This window comes from Ascaphus truei, chromosome 3, assembly GCF_040206685.1.
Source record: "Ascaphus truei isolate aAscTru1 chromosome 3, aAscTru1.hap1, whole genome shotgun sequence".
In the NCBI taxonomy this organism is placed as follows: Eukaryota; Metazoa; Chordata; class Amphibia; order Anura; family Ascaphidae; genus Ascaphus; species Ascaphus truei.
Window position 1 is genome coordinate 331,235,484 of NC_134485.1, and position 20,220 is coordinate 331,255,703.

Genomic DNA, 20,220 nt, shown 5'->3' on the forward strand with positions numbered 1-20,220 from the left:
TTTCCTTCCCCGGCTCTCGCACCCCCTCTAACTTGTATTCCCATCAAATACCGCTGTGACTTCACGTCACGTGATCCGCTGTGTCATTTGATGCATGTGATGTCACGTCACATGGCCCCGGGGCGTAATTCCCGGTAAGTGGAGTGTTTCAGGCGCCTCACACGATCCCCCAGCATTTAATTAAATGCCCGGGGGAAGAGCGCGCCCCCTCTGCAACCGATCGCGCCCCCCAAAAAAAATCTCCCGCCCCCCCCCCCCAGTTTGCGCACCCCTGATCTACAGCATGTGTTTTTGTAAAGAGTATGGAATTGGAGAGGAAGTTATACTGTTGCATAAATGTCATCAAACACCTATTTTTCATGGAGCACTGGGGTGACATTGGGGTCAACTAGTACTATTAGTGATTCCAATTAAGAAGAGTAATTCAGTTAAGGTCCTAAGGAGCTACATCCTGTATCTTTCTTCACTGTAACGATGATGGGTTATTGATGTATTTGAATCTCCTACAGTGCAGGTACTATTATTGTGAAGCATTGTGTGGAGGCTTGTTTGCCAAATGATTTTCCAGCTCGAGTTATGATTTTGCTTTATTTGTACGTCTTTTGTTTTACTTTGGTTTCTATTTCCAACACGTGTGTAACACCTTGGGCTGCAGTTTGTTGGACAGTTTGAGTATTGCTGCTTGGATAGGATGTCTTTACATAAGGTAGGTTACCTTTTCCTTGCCTTAAAGGAGACTTTGGAATAGCAATGTGTGCTTCTGATGGGCAGGTGAGCTCGTATTCCCGCTGCACTGTTCCTAGGCTTAGAATGAAGGGAGGTTGTGTCAGCACACTGTATGGAGGAAAATGAAAACGGTTGAACCTGGACCGTAGCTGTTCTCCTTGAGCAATTATGACGGTGTTGGCATCGCAATGTGTGTTTGGGGAAAGGGCAACTACCTTTACTTTACTGGAGCATTGGTGCACCCAATACTCCATATATCCTGATATCCGTGTTCATTCAGTATAGCACAATGAAGGAGTCCAGGAAGACCTGGATTCCCCTCTCAAATTTATTTTTTATGTTTAACAATGTTCAGGTCCACGTACCAAACGTTCAAAATCCTAAATAAGTCGAAAAGGAAAACACAATTCTTTATTCAGTATTACAGTTATTAAAGGTAGGATATTTTGTTTCGTGCATTCTGCAATTTATAGAGATCCAATAGTCTATGCTTTTGATAGTCATAAATACATATTAATGTTCTTCATAGGCACACCATTAATACTGAATTATATTTTCCATTTGTAATATTTTAAAGGTATCCATAATGTAGAAGGCATCGCTGTAGACTGGATGGGAAACAACTTGTACTGGACAGACGATGGCCCGAAGAAGACGATCAGTGTGGCACGGCTAGAGAAAGCATCTCAAACCAGGAAAACCTTAATTGAGGGGAAGATGACTCATCCTAGAGCAATTGCCGTGGACCCACTGAATGGGTAAGAGCCCTGGGACATGTGCTGAACATGTGTGCAGTGCTGGCTCGCTTTACGGAGAGTAAGCATTTAGAGGTGACCATCTAGACCAGGGGTGGGGAACCTTTTTTCTGTCAAGGGACATTCTGATATTTATAAAATCATTCGAGGGCCATACAAAATTATCAACTTAAAAAATTAGCCTGCTATATTTGGTCAAACATTTAATTAACTCACCACTAATGTGATGGCTGGAACTGCTTCTCTTTTGGTGACTGACTGACTCTTGGGTGGTGGGTGACTATGACTGACTGTGGGTTGGTGTCTGTATACACACACACACATGGAGAAATCGGGCAGGGGGAGGGAAATCAAACTCTCAGACCCACTCTCAGACTCTCATACACACACTCTCTCTCTGACACACACACTCTCTCTAACACACACACACTCTCTCTCTCTGACACACACACTCTCTCTCTCTCTCAGACACACACACTCTCTCTCTGATGCACACACACACACACACACACACTCTTGCTGACGCACACACACTCTCTCTGACACACGCACTCTCTCTGACACACACACTCTCTCTCTGACACACACTCTCTCTCTCTGACACACACAAACTCTGACACACACACTCTGACACACACTCTCTCAGACACACACACTCTCTCTGATGCACACACTCTCTCTGATGCACACACACACACACTCTTGCTGACGCACACACACTCTCTCTCTGACACACGCACTCTCTCTCTGACACACACTCTCTCAGACACACTCTCTCTGATGCACACACACACACACACTCTTGCTGACGCACACACACTCTTGCTGACGCACACACACTCTCTCTGACACACGCACTCTCTCTGACACACACACACACTCTCTGACACACACACACTCTGACACACACTCTCTCTGACACACACTCAGACGCACGCACACACTCTCAGACACACACACACACTCTCTCTGACACACACGCACACACTCTCTGACACACTCTCTGACACACACTCTCTCAGACACACACACACACTCTCTCAGACACACACGTGGGGGAATCTGATCGGGGGGGGGGGAATCGGAGTAGGTGCCCTCCGCAACTGCTGCTCGGTGTGGAGAATTGGTATTAAAGTGTTTCTCCCTCCGCAGACTCGCTCTTCTGTGGACGTGCGAAGGGTGGGGGCGGGGAGGTGGTCTTGGCCAAAAAAAACAATCTTGGCAGTATGCCAACACGAGGCAGCCAATCAGGAAAGGGGGAGGTTTTTTTCTCCCTCCTTTCTTGTAGGCACAGCGCGAGCGTGCGAAGGGCCCCCTGACTCACGGGGGCCGGACCAAATCATTTCGGGCCGGACGTTCCCCAACCCTGATCTAGACTTTCCTAGACTGTCCATGTGACGGTGTGTCTTGCAGTGCATTGCATGCTTCAGGCTGAGCTCAGCCAGAAGGCGATGCGAGGTGCGCGTGCTTACGTGCGCGCATGCGCACGTCCGTCGCAAATTTGGGTTGTACGGAGGGAGTTTTCAAACTGAAAACTCCACCAGTGGCAAAGTGCAGAGTTGTCGCTGCGACATATTGCCAGCACAACCCAAATTGCAATTTGGGGCTACAGTCGCGTGACGCGAGCTGGTTCAGCCAATAAAGGCGAACCAGATCTGTGACGCGCTCGTTACACGCCCCCGCCACACCCCCAAATGCCGCAATCTGCCTCCTGCAGTTTGAGCACAGATCGCTGTGCTGCAGGAGCGAGCGGCGGGGGCGCGAGCGCTAGCAAACTGCCGTAGCAGCCTGTCTGAGCGAGCCCTTAGGCTAAGGCCCCACTCCCTCAGTCAGCGCGCCCGCACTGCAGACAGGCGGGGCGCTGACAGACACAGACCGCGATATGCGGTCTGTAGGGAGCGGGAGCCGGGCGGGAGTGGCGTGGCTTGAACGAGAGAGGGGGCGTGGCTTGAACGAGAGAGGGGGCGTGGCTTGAACGGAGGGACCCGCCACTCCCCCCACTCCCTCCATGGGCTGCTTCTGGAATGTAAAAAAAAAAAAAACACACACCTCCTACCTTGCTTCCTGACAGCTCCCGCTCCCGCCCCCGCCCCCGCCCCCACCGCTGATTGGCTCATCAGTGCACCACGTGCCGCTCGGGATCACCATTTTCTTGAATCCCGTGGCGGCTGACGCGTCACAGTGCGTAGTGAGCCGTCAGCGAGGGGGGACTGGGACCGGCTCGGGAGGATTCCCCTGCTGGTGGGGAACGCTCACGCGGCCGCCCGCGCCGCCGGGCGCAGCGGGTCCCAGCCGTTAGGCTGCGCTTATAGTGCCTGCGACGAGGACGCAACGTCGCTCCAAAACAAAACAATTGACTCCATAGCGAGGGCTTATAGTAAGGGCGACGGAGCGACCAAAAATTTGGAAGCCGGGTAAATTAGATTTTTCAGTGACTGTCGCCACATGTGACTGTCTCTGAACCAATCAATCACCCTGCGCCAGCGACGTCGCTGAACGTTAAATTATAACTTTCGCGGGTGGCGACGGGTGACGTCATTGGTCGCGTCGCCAGCACAATAAGAGCAGCCTTACAGAGAAAAGGGCATTTACTTGAATTCAGTTAGCACTATTAGAATTGGCAAACTTTTAAAAGGAACATACAGTATATGAAAGGAACATTGTGTTTCTCTTTGAGAAGTGCACAGTATAGATTGAGCGTGCTGGGTGTGACTTACTTTTATTTGCAGTGCCTTACGAACCCCAATGCGAGTGAGGAGTAAGGATCACACCATATAATATATCTTGGAAAGTACTAATTGCTAATTTGTTAAGCCATCTTCTGCCATAAAGCCACTCGTGGGGCTGGAAGATACTTTTGGCTCAATGGGCTGTAAGGTGCCATATGGCAGGAAACGACTTTTTGTACATTTGGGCCCAAGTGCTTTCATTTATAGCAGCTGTATTGGTGGCTTTTTTTGTCCTTTATAACAGCATCTTGTTGTGAAAGTCAATTATGATGGAGGACATTTTCTATTAAAGCAGCAAAACGTGAAAAATCCTATGTTTTTAACAAAAAAGAAATCCGTTCTGTAGTATTAGACAATATTGTCTACATTTTTTTAAACTCCTAGTGCCATTTTTTATGATTTTTTTTAATATACTGATCATTCTATGGTTGCTACAGCAACCATTTAGAAAGTCATATCCACTTCCTGTTTTGAAACGGGCTCTGACAAACACCTTTTATAAGCTCTGTCCTTTGGCAACAAAGTATCACAAACAGATTTGTTACTGTGTTCCAAACAGCAGACTGTCTTTTGCTCTGAAAGCTGTAACAATGTGTTACACTTAGTAATATAAGCTGCAACATGTCACAGACTGCAGCACAAACTTAGGCGCACAATCAGGATTGTGACACATTTATAACAGGAGCCCAAACGATTGCCAGCTTTGGTAAGAATGTAGAATGACACATTGTCACCTGCTTTACATATACAAATAAGGGGGGGGGGGAGGACAGTAGTATTGCTGTGTTAAGCACACTATGTATTTGAAGGTGGATGTACTGGACAGACTGGGAGGAGGATCCCAAGGAGAGCAAACGAGGAAAGATTGAAAGGGCTTGGATGGACGGCTCCAACCGTAATGTCTTTGTTACATCCAAGACAGTTCTGTGGCCCAATGGGCTAAGCATTGACCTTCCAGAGAAGGTTTTGTACTGGGTGGATGCCTTTTATGACCGGATTGAGATGATCTTCCTGAACGGCACTAATCGCAAGGTTAGTACATTATCATATGCTGTTGTACCACCGTTTCACATTGTCTGCTTCTTCAGCAGCGCTGTCATTTACCTAAAGTATGGTAAAGCAGGGGGTATGACACCAAAGAGGTCCTGATGCTACCAAAACTTGCTATATTAAATGAGCCGTCATAAAGTTCCTGTGTACAAAAACCGGAGTTGATGGGCATGAGTTTTGCACCCTCATACGCAAATTTATTTATGGGTTATTGGGAAACACTTCACGTTTATCACATTAATATCTTTTTAGGGATCATATTATTTTTTATAAAAGATATATTGATGACCTTATTATGACCTTATTATGATTTGGGATGGTGATGTACACCCACTTACTTATTTATTCAACAATTGAACACTAATGATCTGAATATTCGATTCACGTTTGAGCACACTATGCACCATATTCACTATCTGGATATACTTTTGTACATTGACAATGACATGGTCATTCAAACTGAGATGTATAGAAAGCCTAATTCTCGTAACACGCTTTTATGTGCCCAAAGCAATCATCCACGCTCCTTAGTCAGGAGTATTCCTAAAGCACAGTTTTTGAGACTGAAGAAATTGTGTTCTGATAATGATTCCTTCCTTTCTCAGTCTAAAGATATGGCGGAAAGATAACTAGAGGCTATAAAGAAATTGATGTTAAAATAGCATTTAATTATGCAGCCTCTATAGACAGAAACACACTTTTGATAAACAAAGAGTCAAGAGTCAGGAAGAATAGGTCTCGGAAATGCTTTAATAATGAGAATAAAAGCCCTTACTTTATAACGACTTACAGTCGGCAATCAAAAGCCATTCGTGACATTGTGTCAAAACATTGGCACACTTTATTGTTAGATAAGGACATCTTACCTCTTAATCAAGGAGGACCTAAGTTTACCTATCGTAGAGCTAAAACATTAGCATCCCATTTAGCCCCAAGCCTTTTTGATTCACGGTCTATTTTTCCCCAAGTGAGAGGTACACCTAAAGGGTTCTTTACTTGTGGTAAATGCTCCTTGCATAAATTTGCAGAACCTGCTAAGGTAGTTCGCTATAACAATTCCAAAACATACTACATTCGGAATTTTCTGAATTGTAATACTAGTTTTGTAATCTATGTTCTAAATTGTGGGTGTGGTTTGAAATACATAGGTCGTACCATCAGACCTGTAAAAAATATATATTTATATATCTACTTGGAAATTTCTGCTACAATGTTCTGATTATGTCACCACCCTTGTATCATTTGCCTACATATATGCATTCTCACTGTCTTACTCTGCTTATTATAATAATAATTTATTAATAATTCATTATTATTTAATATTATTTATATGAGCTATTTTGTTATATTATATATAGGTGGTTCTAAGTGATGGAAGTTGTTTTTAAATTACTTTTACAGTTTTTATATTTCATGTTTTTTCTTTCTTCTTTTTTCTTCTTTTATTCATTTTTCCCCTTCTTTCTTTTCTTCTTTTCCTTTCCCCTCCTCTTTTTTCTTCTTTTTCCTTTTTCCCCCTCTTTTCCTATCCTTATTGGACTTTATTTATGTTTTCATCTGTTGGTGTTTGTTATTTACTTACCGTGTTTTTTTCAGTATCGCCATTTAGATTAGTCTGCTCCATGTCTTTGTTCTTACAGTAATTAGTGCCATTATTAAGCATCTGCGCTAATTTGGTTTAGTCCAATAGGAGCATAGTACTATCTATATAGGCATACCTGTGAGTCTGGAAATTATCTCTTTGATAAAGTCCCTTCGCGGGACGAAACGCGTTAGAGGTTTTTTTTCTATGTTCACCATTTTGTACCAATAAAGTTTTTTCTATTATAACGCTTGGTTGAGCTTCATGGAGCCTTTGCAGTGACCGCCGGGTTCTCTCCTCTGCTTCATTTACCTAAAGTAGGCTAGTTTTTTTTATTGATCGGGGAACCTTTGAAGTTGCAATCTACCCTTACCCCCATCCTATTTATTTAAAATAAGACAAAATATCAAGAGTATTTATTTTAGAAAGCCTACACACGCACGCACGCACGCACACACACACACACACACACACACATATATTCACACACACACACATATATTCACACACACACATATATATTCACACACACACATATATATTCACACACGTATATATTTATTTTTTAAGCTGGTATGAATCAGAAAAGGAACGATAGAGAAGGGGGAATGTACATAACAATTAGTTTCCATATAAATTATATGAATTGATCATAAAAACTTTTTTAAGGAAGCGGAGGTTACGTACAGATAATGCACTCTTGCTTACTTGCATGAGTGACTGATTACGGTCTGAAAAATAAAGATCCTAAAAGTGTCCCTCTTGTACAGGAGTGGCCAGCTCTAGTCCTCAAGGTATTAGGGATATCCCTGCTACATTCTAACTGAGCCACTGTTTGAGCTACCTGTGCTGATGCAGAAATATCCTTAATACCTGACCTGTTGGTGGCCCTTGAGGACTGGAGTTGGCTTCTCTGCTCTAGTAGCGAGGAATTATTGTTAGATCACAGTTTATAAGGGTTCTCTTTTTAAGCATGCATCCTTGCTCAGCTTTTGGCCTGGTGGAGAGTTTGATATCCGATTTGTGTTCCTCTTAGACGGTATATGAAGGTCACGAGTTGAACCACGCATTTGGCCTGTGCCACTACGGCAGCTTTCTCTTCTGGACTGAGTACCGGAGTGGTAGCATCTACCGACTGGATCAAGCCTCAAAAACAACCACACTCCTGAGGAACGAGAGGCCACCCATCTTTGAAATCAGAATGTATGATGCCCAGCAGCAACAAGGTGTGGGGGGGTTTAATTTAGCCCCAACTTAAGCTACAATCAATCCACGTTGTCTACCAGTCCAAGTCACATCTTTCTCATTCACTGCTTTGTTTCCTCTGGTGAAAGCTATTTTTATTGGTGTGATGTCAGCAATGGGTTTGGCATAACATGTTTGAGACTTTCTGCCTCCTAACCTCCCCTGTTCATGTCTTGCATTGAAGTGGGTTCCAATGCTTGCCGAGTGAATAACGGAGGGTGCAGCAGCCTCTGCCTTGCTGTACCTGGGAGCAGACAGTGTGCCTGTGCTGAAGACCAGATCCTGGATGATGATGCTGTCACCTGCAAAGGTAAGTCACGTAAGCCTCTTTCTTTCATGGAGCTGGCCGTACAGAATAACCTACTAAAGTACTAACTATAGTCACAAGACAACCAGATAGCCAGTGCAGCTCAGTTCTGCCATGCAGCACCTATTGCTGCAAGTTTACCAATCCTCTAGAAATGAAGAACGCACACCATCCATGCCATGCAGTAGGTTTTGCTGTGAACATACTGAGCAACATTGCACCACACACAGCTCTGACCACTTCTATTAATCCTCCTCCTTGTCATTCCTGTGAGGTTGCATGTAAAACTGTGACTGCCAACCCCATACATACACATCTCTTCCAATGCACATTCATCAGCTTTCATCATTTCAAAACTCAACCTTTGCATCCGTTCCCCAAACACACAACTGCCAGTGTGCTTCTGCCTCACAGCATCCCCTGACGGTCTTTTAATTAGGTATATTCGTAGGATGCCCAAATTCTGCATCTCATGTTTTTCTTTCTTCTCTTTCAAGCCAACCCATCTTACATCCCTCCTCCCCAGTGCCAGCCGGGGGAGTTTGCCTGTAAGAACAGCCGCTGCATCCAGGAGCGCTGGAAATGTGATGGGGACAACGACTGTCTGGATAACAGCGACGAGGCCCCTGAGCTGTGCCGTAAGTGCCCACACAGGGCAGGGGGGCATCTAAACGAGACACCTAAACTACTCCTCAGAAGCTGCAGGAGCGTCTTTCAGTTAAGAGGGATGAAAGATGACTTTTAGAGCTCTGATCTCTCGGTTACTCAAAGTTGCATTAACTTTCTCAGTGGCTGAAATCTATTTTCATTGGGAATAATCCATACACCTATTGTTCTTAAAAGGAACATATCCAGGTATCTGCTCTACTAGAAAAACACCTAGATTACAAAAGATCAATTATAGTGTCAACATAAGAATAGTTCCAGTATTCTCCATATTTTAATATACTATTCCCTCTGTCAGTTCCACAGTTTCCCCCATTTGGGCTATATGGTCCCCTTAGCATCACTTAGTGAATATGGCCCTGTATTGCTCTGCGATAGTGAATTCTCTAATGTAAAGAACATTTTACCATGATTCAGCATGGATTTGCAATGTTTTTTCTCATGTTTTAAGCACCAATTACAATGGCGAATGTGACTTCAATAATACAGTGAATTTCCTCATGTGTTCACTGTTTATAGTATGTATGTGAACGTGTGCTTGTTAACTCCTTAGGACATCTTACCCCTTGCAGGCCAGAGTTTTATCAACACATACATTCCAAGAGCAAAGTCATCACCTGTTAATTACTCCCTTAGGGAACATCTATTCCCATGGGGTGTAATTATCTGGCATTTCCCAAACTCCTGTAGGGCCTAATTGCTATTGCAGACACGAGATCTTATATATTGGAGATTACAATTGACATTTTAGTATCATGGACATGAACAGAGATCAAATATTCAATGAGTAGTTAGTTGTGTATGGAAAAGGCCTTTAATAAAGAACCTCTGTATGTCCGAGTGCTGCGTGTTTCTGTTATCACAGTTTTTAATGTGACCCCCTAGGCGTCAGGTTGTACAGTCAATGACAGATCATTTTGGGGGAGAACTGCCCCTATAAACAAGTCTTGACAATGAGCTCAATATTGGCAGAAATATTAACCTTATTTGTATTTGCTTTTTAGCTGTTTTTGTTTTTATTTAAACCCCGTGACAGCCAGAGAGACCAGCAATGTCTCTTATTAAGAGGGGTTTAGCAGACAATTAAATATATGTTTCAACCTCATGATTTTAGGATTAGAATACATAGTTAAAAAAGAATCAGTGAGTGGGGGGGAAGGAGGGGGGAGGGGAACCTAGAGGTGAAATCACACACGGTATTGTGAATAATTCCTATTGCCGCAATTCTGCTCATAGTCAATATATATTTTTTAACAGGATTGGGACCTGGGGAGCCAGTTAAGCCGAGCATGCTTGTTTTCAGCACTGGGCACCCTCCCGGTTCCTGAAATTCTTACCAGTGCAGTTACCTGTGTTACTTCCTGGTTTCTTCAGGAAACTATGAACTTGTTGGCCAGTGAGACCTGTGAGATTTGGTGGCCATTTTGTTTTTTTCTGGAGGGTGAATTAAAACTGGTATCTTCACTGGTACGTGTCTCGGAACCCAGGGGTCCCCTGAGCTGAAAATATTGCTGCTCAGCCCAATAGGACCCTCTGATTCCAACCCTGTAAAAAAAAATGTGTGTGTGTGTGGGCAGCTGCACCTTTAAAAAGCAGAGGCTGCTATGTGAACATAAGGGTCTGCTTTAAAGAAGATTGGTCGTTTTTTGGGGGGAGCTGCACATTTAAACCTTATGTGCCAGTAGGTAATACAGACTATGCAAATCATGCATATTCTCAAGGATTACATGTAGGTGCTTAATCCTTCCCCCCCAAAACATCAAACACATTGAATTCAGATGTGTACATTTCATTTTGAAACATGATAAACTGAAACATGCAGTGACTTAACAGGGCCATACACAGACAAAATGCCAACTCATTCCCTTCATTACTGGGAGCAAGGTACGATAAGAGAGAAAAGCAGCATTCTTGTCCTTTCCTTCTCTATTCTGAGCTCTTGTTTAAAAAGAAACCAAAGCAGCCAGATGTTGGCTTTGACGCAGCATTCCAGGATTCATTAGTTTTATATTTGTTTATTAACAGAATGAAGCAGAGACGTGTTAATTTCAGCTCCGGGGATGCCCTGCTTCCAGAGATACATACCTCCTTAGGTATCTCCGGTATCTCTGGCAAGTTAAAAGGTCCTAGTCAGGCGAACCGTTGGGAAACCGCATCAGATGTGGTCATGGCTTCCTATTGGCCCACATGACGCAGGACATTTAAAGGTTGCCATTTTGTTAGGCACACAAGTTCCCTGTCTGCAGAAATATCAGCACCCCTACAGAGGTAATTATCTTTGGCAGCATGGAGTCCCTGAAGCTGAAATTAATACAGTTCAGCTCCGAAGACCCCCTGCTTCAAACCTGTCATAATAAAAAAATGAAACCTGGATTGTTGCTTTAAGCATGATTACATTAGCAAACCATTACAGTGTTAAGTAATTAACAAAACGTTTGTGTGCTACTTGGTCAGGGTTGAAACCCAATCTCTAAAGTGCAAGTCTGGGGGACTCATGTGGATTGGGATTTTGTCCTCTCCCTGTACAGATCAGCACACCTGCCCATCTGACCGCTTCAAATGTGAAAACAACCGCTGCATCCCCAACCGCTGGCTTTGTGACGGTGACAACGACTGTGGTAACAGCGAGGATGAATCCAACTCCACATGCTCAGGTAGCTTGCACGGTCCTCCTTTTCCCTTCATATCTTCACTTTGCTACTGTCTTCTGCTTTAAGTTAGGTTGTCCTGTCTGTTTCTTGTGTGCCCCTGTTCTTTTCTTGATTACTCTCATTTATCCGTGGCACTCTACTTACACTCTTACTTTGTCCTTGTTCTATCTCAGGTTCTGCCCTCTCCTTCCCGACTACACTCTCCAGTCTCATATTTTGCCCGTGTTCTATTTTTGTACTCTTAATTTACCCTGGCTCTCTCTTATTTCTTCCATTCTCTCTTCTTTTTGGCCTTTCTTTTCTCTCTGACCCTCTCTCCTCTTTTCTCATCTCCTTCTCTCTCTGCAGCTCGTACCTGCCCTCCCAACCAGTTCTCCTGCGCCAGTGGCCGCTGCATTCCCATTTCATGGACCTGTGACCTGGATGATGACTGTGGTGACCGCTCTGATGAATCTTCCACCTGCGGTGAGTTCTGTGACGATTGATGTCCTTCCAAGATCCAGATCCAGCCTCTGAAACACTGAATTATTTCCCCTTTTCCAGGGCTGCATACATGTACCGTAACATTCCATCCTTTATACCAACACCCCGCATTATTCTGCAGCACATGTATGCTTTCTCTGTAAAGCACAGGTTAACCCTTCATAGTAAACAATAATAACATTTGACTTTGGTTGGGAATAGACCAAGGTCGGGTGGAATTTCGTTTACCAAGAACTTTCTTCCAGCTTTTTAATTTCCACACTAGTCACCCTGAAAGTTTGCCAAAACCATGTTGGTCTCCTACCACAGTGCTGTGTTTCCTTCCATTTCCCCCTCAAGAAGACTTCTAAATGACTTGAAAGCTTACAATTTGAAAAAGCACCTAATCGCTGCAAATCATTGGCGTTTCAAATGTGTTACGATTCAAAAGTGTCTATTCATCCAAGTAATTGGACTTTAAAATTGGAGTAAAAGGAAACAACATGCTATTGAAAGCAACACGTTTACTTCCTTGGTGCAGATTCTTTGTCCTAGTTTTGTCTCCGGGACACTGTGATAAATACATAACACAGTTTCCCACTTTAACTCACTGCCCCACTCTATATTACCAAAATTGTAGCACACACCCCTCCATGTGAATTTTGTGGCCAAATAAGCAGAATTATATTTGACTGTATGAGTAGTGATGGGAATGTAATGTCTCACTTTCTCTTTCTTTTCCTATATTACCTATTTCCTATTAAACACTAAGAAATGCCCCACCTAGCTTATTAGGATTATGCATCCCTGCATTGTAGCACAGTTTAACACATAAATAACACCTAGTATTAGTGCTTAAAGAGAGGATTCGAGAAAAGGTTATAGGGGGTCTTCCCTCTGCCAGGACACATCCTGTTGATGATCTGTTTGAAGACCAGCATGGTTTTGCTCACTGGGTTCCTTGTCATCATGAGATTTTGAGCCAGTCCTTTTTTTCTACCTCTAAATCCAATTGGTCCTATATTGCTACGGAGAATGGAAACTTGGGGAACTGTACGAAAATCTCATGGTAATACAGGCGTTAGATCGGTAATTCTGCGAGCGATATTTATTGCATGAAAACTGCATGCTTATTTGTCAGTGAGTACTGTTGTTTAAACCCTTTCTCTACTTGAGGAGCCTTTGGGGGCTGCGAGAGGATGACCCTTTATTTGGCAGTTGGGTACACTGGAGCCTGAATCTGTGGATGAATTTAATGTCCTTGGTTATTTCCACAGCTTACCCGACCTGCTTCCCGCTGACTCAGTTCACCTGTAACAGTGGACGTTGCATCAACATAAACTGGCGCTGTGATAATGGTAGGTGTTGCCGTGGCAAGTTTTGTGTAGGGTACAGATAAAAATCCATACGTTTGGGGTATTGTATTGTGATAAAGTAAAGGGCTAGTGCTAGGGCCAAAGTGCCAATCTGATTTGTCTAACATGCTTTCAAAGTCACTGACATAGAAGAGATACTGCCAAGGAACGAGTGGCAGGAAAAGTGATCATAACCTAGGGATCTACTTGGGAAGAGAGGAAACCGCAGGTCTAAGCTCTAGTTCTCTTCTTTACCAGATGTAACTTGGTCCTGCTTGTGTTATTCCAATCTAGTATAGACTCGTGTAACCTCCATGCAGGCTTAAGTTAGAACACCTGTTATTTGCCAGCACTTTGAGGCGATTAAGGGGGCCTACAAAGTAATTCTTAAGAAAACAACATAAATGACGGTTATTACATGGGTATTATTTGGAACAATAAAATGCTAGGTCATCGGTCCCATCAAAGGGGTGTCAAACGATTAGAGCAAAGCTTGTCAATCTGTAAGTGAGCCGTAAAATTTTGAACATTTAATTTTTTTAAAATGGCATTTCCTTAAATTAAAAAAATATCAGACTAAAAACCGTGATGCGTTTATAAATCTTAACTTCTTAAAAAGCTTATCTACGCATTTTACAGGAGGATAACTATAAAAAAAACAAACATTAATGTATTGTAACGTTGACAGTGAATGCAATGCTGAATGGAGAATGACTTACTGGCATTATGGTTTCTTTCCCAAGAGGAAACTTCATTTTGGTGCCTAACCCACAGACTGATAATTGGATAAGATCACAGTATTGTTATCCTGGCCCTATGTGGCCATGAGATTTTCTTCTTCCAGTCCTGCTTTTGTAGCTGTAACCCCAGTGCATTCTTGTTCTCATTGGTCATGCATTTCAATGGAAAATTGAGACATTGAGAACCAGAGCTCAACTAGGGTCTCATAATATGAGCGTTACAGTAAGTTAGTATTCATGTGTCATTTGGTGAGCATAACTTAATAGATGGTCTCGTCAACCTTTTTCCCCTTGGCTACTTTTCCAACAGCTATAACATGGTTAGTAAATATCCTTTTTATATATAATATTCACACAGTATTACCAACTTGACTCAATGCGTTCATGAGATTTTAATTCAGTCCTTGTTGTCCAACAGTGGTGCATTTCTATGTAAAGCCGTAGGCTTGGAGAACAAAGAACAGACTTGAATCTCATGCTGATGCAGAGTAAGGCTGACAATACTGGGGTTGCAATATGGTGCTGTAAAGAGACTCAAAGGAAGTTGTGTAGTACACTGTAATCTATATTTCCTAACTATCCTGACTATTCACCTGAATTATTATTTTTTTGGTTAATTTTTATATATTTATTTTTATGAACTGGGACAACTTTTGGGTTCACGAATGGAAATACTTCCGAATTTATACACAAAAGTTCACATATCTAAAAACATTTAAAAAAAAGTTCTTGCAAAGCCAAAATGTAAATATTACATTTATTAGATCCAAAACCTAAACATCACTAAAAGTGCCCACCCTAATTGAGTGGGCTGCACAGTGTCTTATAGCACTTATAGCACAGCGCTGGTTAATAAATCTGGCCCTCTGTCATGTGTTTCTAATCCTATCCTCTTAATCCTAAACCACACCAGGTTTATGTGGTGTATGAAAAGTATATGTTGTTGGCTATCTGGAAATTGTGTTCTGAACTAGGACTACTAGTTTTACTTACGGTCTAAATATTTGACACCTGTGCTATGTTGCAGTATTAAGCTTGCCTGCCCATAAACAGAAATCTCAAACCCTTTTGTGTTTTATCCACTTATCTCCAGAGATTTATTCTTATCCAACCAGTCACTGATTTTTACCATCCATCTTCCCAAGTGCGTAACGAAGTGTCTGAGAAGCCTGCAGCATTGTGCAGTGTTTTGTAGGCACCTCTAGCATCAGAGGGCTTATCTGAGGAAGCTATTTAGATCATCGAGATTGTCCACGTCCGTGCAATATAAGTCTGTCTATTTTGTGTCGCTATTATCATGTTTGTTTGTATTTTCTCCTCCTTTCTGTGTCTTCAATGTGCCGAATGTCTTGTCTTTGGATGGTTTCTCTGTGTTTCAGAAAAGGATTGTGGGGATGGCTCTGACGAAAAGAACTGTCCAAAGCCTGCCGGTTAGTGCATAGATCAACATGCACCATCCATGCAAATAAGAATTATAGTAACAGTAGAGATTCTGAGCAGCAGCCCCCGCCAGAAACTTACTGTCTGAAGCTTACGATAAATTAAATACCAAGAAACATCCAGTAGCCTGTTCTTTTATTGTCTTGTTAGAAGGGGCCCATGGATCCAAGTAGTAATGGATTAGTTTGAAAAGTCTGAAAATCAACATATTGCAATGTAAATCATTACTGAGTGGACCTGCACAGCCCCAATTGTGATAAACTTTTCTAACTAGAGGAAGGTAGCTGAGCAAAAATTGTTGTGGAAGTGATGGTTTAAGATCCTCCTTTTCCACTGTCTGCCCCCTTACTTAATTCAAGCACTTACAGCAGGCCTGCACAACTCCAGTCCTCGAGGGTCGCAAACAGGACAGGTTTTCAGGCTATCACTACTTCAGCACAGCTGGCTCAATTAGTGGCTCAGTATTACTGAGCGTGACTCAGTATTACTTAGCCACTAATTGAGCCAACTGTGCTGAAGTAGTGATAGCCTGAACACCTGACCTGTTTGTGGCCCTCGAGGACTGGAGTTGTGCAGGCCTGGCTTACTGTATAAGGAAGGAGCTTCAACAGGGCATGCTGATTCAGGGCATAAGGTGTAGTTTAAGGGACGCAAAAAAGCGCAACAGATCAGATCCACCCAGATGTGTTGCTTTTGCTCAGGAACAAAGACATCATTGGGAATATTATGCAGCTCCAACATTGAGAATTTGATATCAATGTTTGTTACATTTATTAAACAGACCACATTAATCAAAGAAAATAACGTATAAAAAACTTTATACATATCTTCTCCCACATATATAACAATATATCAATACATAAGGTGCTGTGTATATCAAATATATATGTCCATATAAACTGTCTCTGTTTTGCATAAAATACCTGCATGAATACCACAAGTTAATAAATGAAACCTAACGTGACACAAAATACCCGATCCAACAACACTGCTTAATAATTCTAATTAATGTATATGCAGACAAATCAACATAGATGTTGTAAGTGTAAATGATCCCTGAAACATGTGTAGGTTTGCAGCTGTATTATCAGGAGACCGGCATGGTGGTAGACGGAGGTGACGTCAGCAGCAGCAGCCAGACGTGCATTTTGCTTACAGGCTTCGTTCGGGTGTAAAGCTTGTAAGTGAAATACGCTGCTGCTGACAGCACCTCTATCTGCCACCATGCCTGTCTCCTGATGATAAAACTGCACACCTACACAAAGGGAATGGGCATCGTCTGGTTGCAAATGATGAGTTCTCTTCACATGCTGACTGTGCCATCACTACTTATTAGTGCATTTATTTATTTGTGTGTGAAACCCAGCTTTTGATTACAGTCAGAGAGGAGCTCTATTGCTCCCTACTGTTGCAGGGATCATTTACACTTAGAGCATCTATGTTGACTCGTGTATACATATTGATTAGATTGATTAAGCAGTGTTGTTAGATCTGCTATTTTGTTTCTTGATAGATATTAATTTATTAACTTCTGTTATTTATGCATGTATTTTAATGCGATATGGAGACCATCGTTTATAGGGATGCACACATTTCATGTATTCAGCATTTTATGTATTGATATATTGCCATGTGTGTGGCTAGTAGGGAGGTGATATATTTGATGTACAATACATTGGCATTTTGTTTGATTAATGTGTGTTTAATACATGTTATACTTTGATATATCATTTTGCATCAGGAGTTCTGATTGTCTTTAGAGTTTTCTGGTGTCTTTTGGGACCCATTTTTTTAAAGTTGATTTTATTTACGTATCTCTTTATTAGCATTATTAGGTGGCTATATATGGGATTTTTCCTCCGTGGCTTTATTACTACCATTGATCCAGTATTTAGTGTGCGGAGGGAGACTTTTCCTTCTTAGAATTTTATTCCAGCCTTCTTTTCTTGTCTGTTGCCTCAATGCATCACAGCCTGTATAGTCCTTTAAATAAAAAGGACTGTACGTCCCAGGGTCCATTTGATGTCAACATTTAAAAATGGGAATGATCTAAAACATTTCCCTTGTTAAGATCCCAATAATATTTTACGGTAGTGCGTTACTGCAAAAAACAACCAAAAAAATCTCCCTCCTCTTAGGAATATCTCTTCTATGTAAAAATCATTGGAACTCCTAGTCAAATTGACAGAAACCTGATGGGGTTCTACTGACACCAAGGAAAAACCAGATAACCAAATGGTCCTAGTCATACCCTGATTCACTATCCTAGTTTCCACAACCCCTGCAAAGGGCATTAACGCTTTTGTGTCCAGGTCCCATGTAAACACATTGGTTTGCTTTCCCCCTCCGGACATGGTGCATGTAATGATCTATGCAGTTTCTGTGTTAATTTTCTTTGTAGTTGATAGAGCTTGGGGGATACATATGGGTCGGGTATTACGCTATCTCTGTCGGGAGGGAGCTGTTTTCTTGCTCACCTACATTTCAACCTATCACTGCCAAAGAGGACTCCAGCCTGTGAAGCAGTGATCTGGTTAAATCCTTCTCTGTCGAAGAGGCCTGCAATGCATTGTTTAGTAATGGATTTCAGGTCCCTCCAGCATAAAAGGGACAATGCTTTCAGCTAGGCTTAAGGGAGGGGTGGGGTGTTGTGAATGTTAATATATTGTTTTCCTCTCCCCTCTTCCTCGCAGATCCTTAGTTCTTTTTCTGTCACCGTAGATGCATATTCTGGCCGCTTTGCAGCATTTACTCACATATGCTCCACTAAATTAATATCCCCAACCTACTAATGATGGCCCCTAAAGTTTTCCCATCAAGCTATGTTTAGGAACTGGAGCCATTGTACTCTGCAATGTGTGCAGCGAACGCCAGCCTGAAGAGCTTGATATTGAATTTGTTTCTATCCAAGATAAATTAACGTTGCTGATGATTAAACTTGATTCCTTATTTACTAAATGATGGCAATGGGCCTTTAGGCACATTAAGGCTTAGCTCTGTTTAGTAAATCTGTGCCTATCTGCATAGAATGCATGTATACAGAGAGACAGACCGAGGAAAGGCAATATTTATAGCTTGCCACGTAACTGGAGTTGTAAAGCCATTTATTTATCAGTAACAGTGGCTACTAGTGGATCATCAATTGACAGAATATTGCTAGTACCCCATATAACCTGAAGCCCAGTTTAGATCTAGATCTATTTTTAAACCTTTTATCGGATTGGCTGACAAAGCCAGCCAATCAGTAAGTGCAGCATCTGGTTAGCCTGTCAGGACTAACCAGAAAAGGAAAAAGGTTCAAAACAAATATACAACAAAAACCAATATCAACGTGCACCTCTAACTGAAAATAAATTGCACTAAATGAGGATGTGAAGTTTAAAATAAAAACCATGGGGGATACCGAGCAGAGCACCCCGCCTAAGGCCCACTGGGAAGTGAACGCATCTTCCTGCCCAGTGTTGAACCCATTGTTGCAATGGCTAGGAAACACCTCTGGAGTTTAGTAACCATCTGACAATGGCACGTGACCACACATTATATTATGTATATGTTCTAGGGCGTTTTGGTTGCAATATCCCTGTATATCAGGACTCTTCAACCAGTTCTCCAAGGGGTCAAGTCAGAAAATATTTTGGCGCAGAAGAGCCACAAGCTAATTGTAATGTAATTTTAGATTAGATTTCAAAACTTAAAAATCATAGTATTTCAACATTTGTGCATATATATATATATTTACATTACCTTAACCCAGGGGTGCGCAAACTTTTTTGCTGCGCCCCCCCTGCCTGCTCTCCTCCATTGTGCGCCCTCCTCCTTACCTCACGGCGTCATTTGACGTCACGTTACCAAGGCAACCCTGACGTCACATGACGCCGCGTTGCCATGGTCACGCGTCCCGAAGCCGGCTGAACCTCGGTAAGTAGAGGTTGCAGAGGCCTCGCGCGGTCCCCCGGCATTTTATTTAAATGCCTTGGGGAAGAGCACGGGACCTCTGCAACTGCCCGCGCCCCCCCCCCAAACAATCTCACGCCCCCCAGTTTGCGCACCGCTGCCTATAACTTCTGTACAAGTTGAGATGTTTTAGTTGGAAAAAATGCACCTTGCTCCTGCTAATCTAGTACTAATTGCTTGCGTGGCTAAGAGTCCAGGGGCCACGTCATGGCCCCCTGCGTGCTGCTAGTTAAGGAGCCCTGCTGTGCGTGACTCTTTCTGCTGGTGGGTGATCCCCCTCTGTGCTTCACTTCCTCTCCTCCTTCTGACTCCTTGCTCCTACCTCCCCTTTACTTGGCGATAACGGAAATGCTCCCTCTTCAGACAATGACTGTGGAGATAACAGTGACGAGGACGGCTGCAGCCACTCCTGCTCCAGCACCCAGTTCAAGTGCAACAGCGGCCGCTGCATCCCGGAGCACTGGACGTGTGACGGCGACAATGACTGCGGTGACTACAGCGATGAGACCCATGCCAACTGCACCAACCAAGGTAACAAACAACTATTCTGCCCCATCA

General features: G+C 42.9%; 1 protein-coding gene across 2 annotated transcripts in view; it reads left to right on the forward strand.

Moving 5' to 3' along the window:
* The window catches only part of LRP1 (LDL receptor related protein 1), a 374,671-nt gene that overhangs the window by 218,797 nt on the left and 135,654 nt on the right, over window positions 1–20,220 (forward strand). For both annotated transcript variants that reach the window (XM_075591499.1, XM_075591500.1), the window contains exons 12-20: window positions 1,304–1,484; window positions 5,020–5,242; window positions 7,879–8,068; window positions 8,272–8,397; window positions 8,892–9,032; window positions 11,589–11,714; window positions 12,060–12,176; window positions 13,451–13,531; window positions 20,026–20,193. In XM_075591499.1, coding sequence (XP_075447614.1) covers window positions 1,304–1,484; window positions 5,020–5,242; window positions 7,879–8,068; window positions 8,272–8,397; window positions 8,892–9,032; window positions 11,589–11,714; window positions 12,060–12,176; window positions 13,451–13,531; window positions 20,026–20,193 — 1,353 coding nt within the window. The remainder of the gene's footprint in view (window positions 1–1,303; window positions 1,485–5,019; window positions 5,243–7,878; window positions 8,069–8,271; window positions 8,398–8,891; window positions 9,033–11,588; window positions 11,715–12,059; window positions 12,177–13,450; window positions 13,532–20,025; window positions 20,194–20,220) is intronic.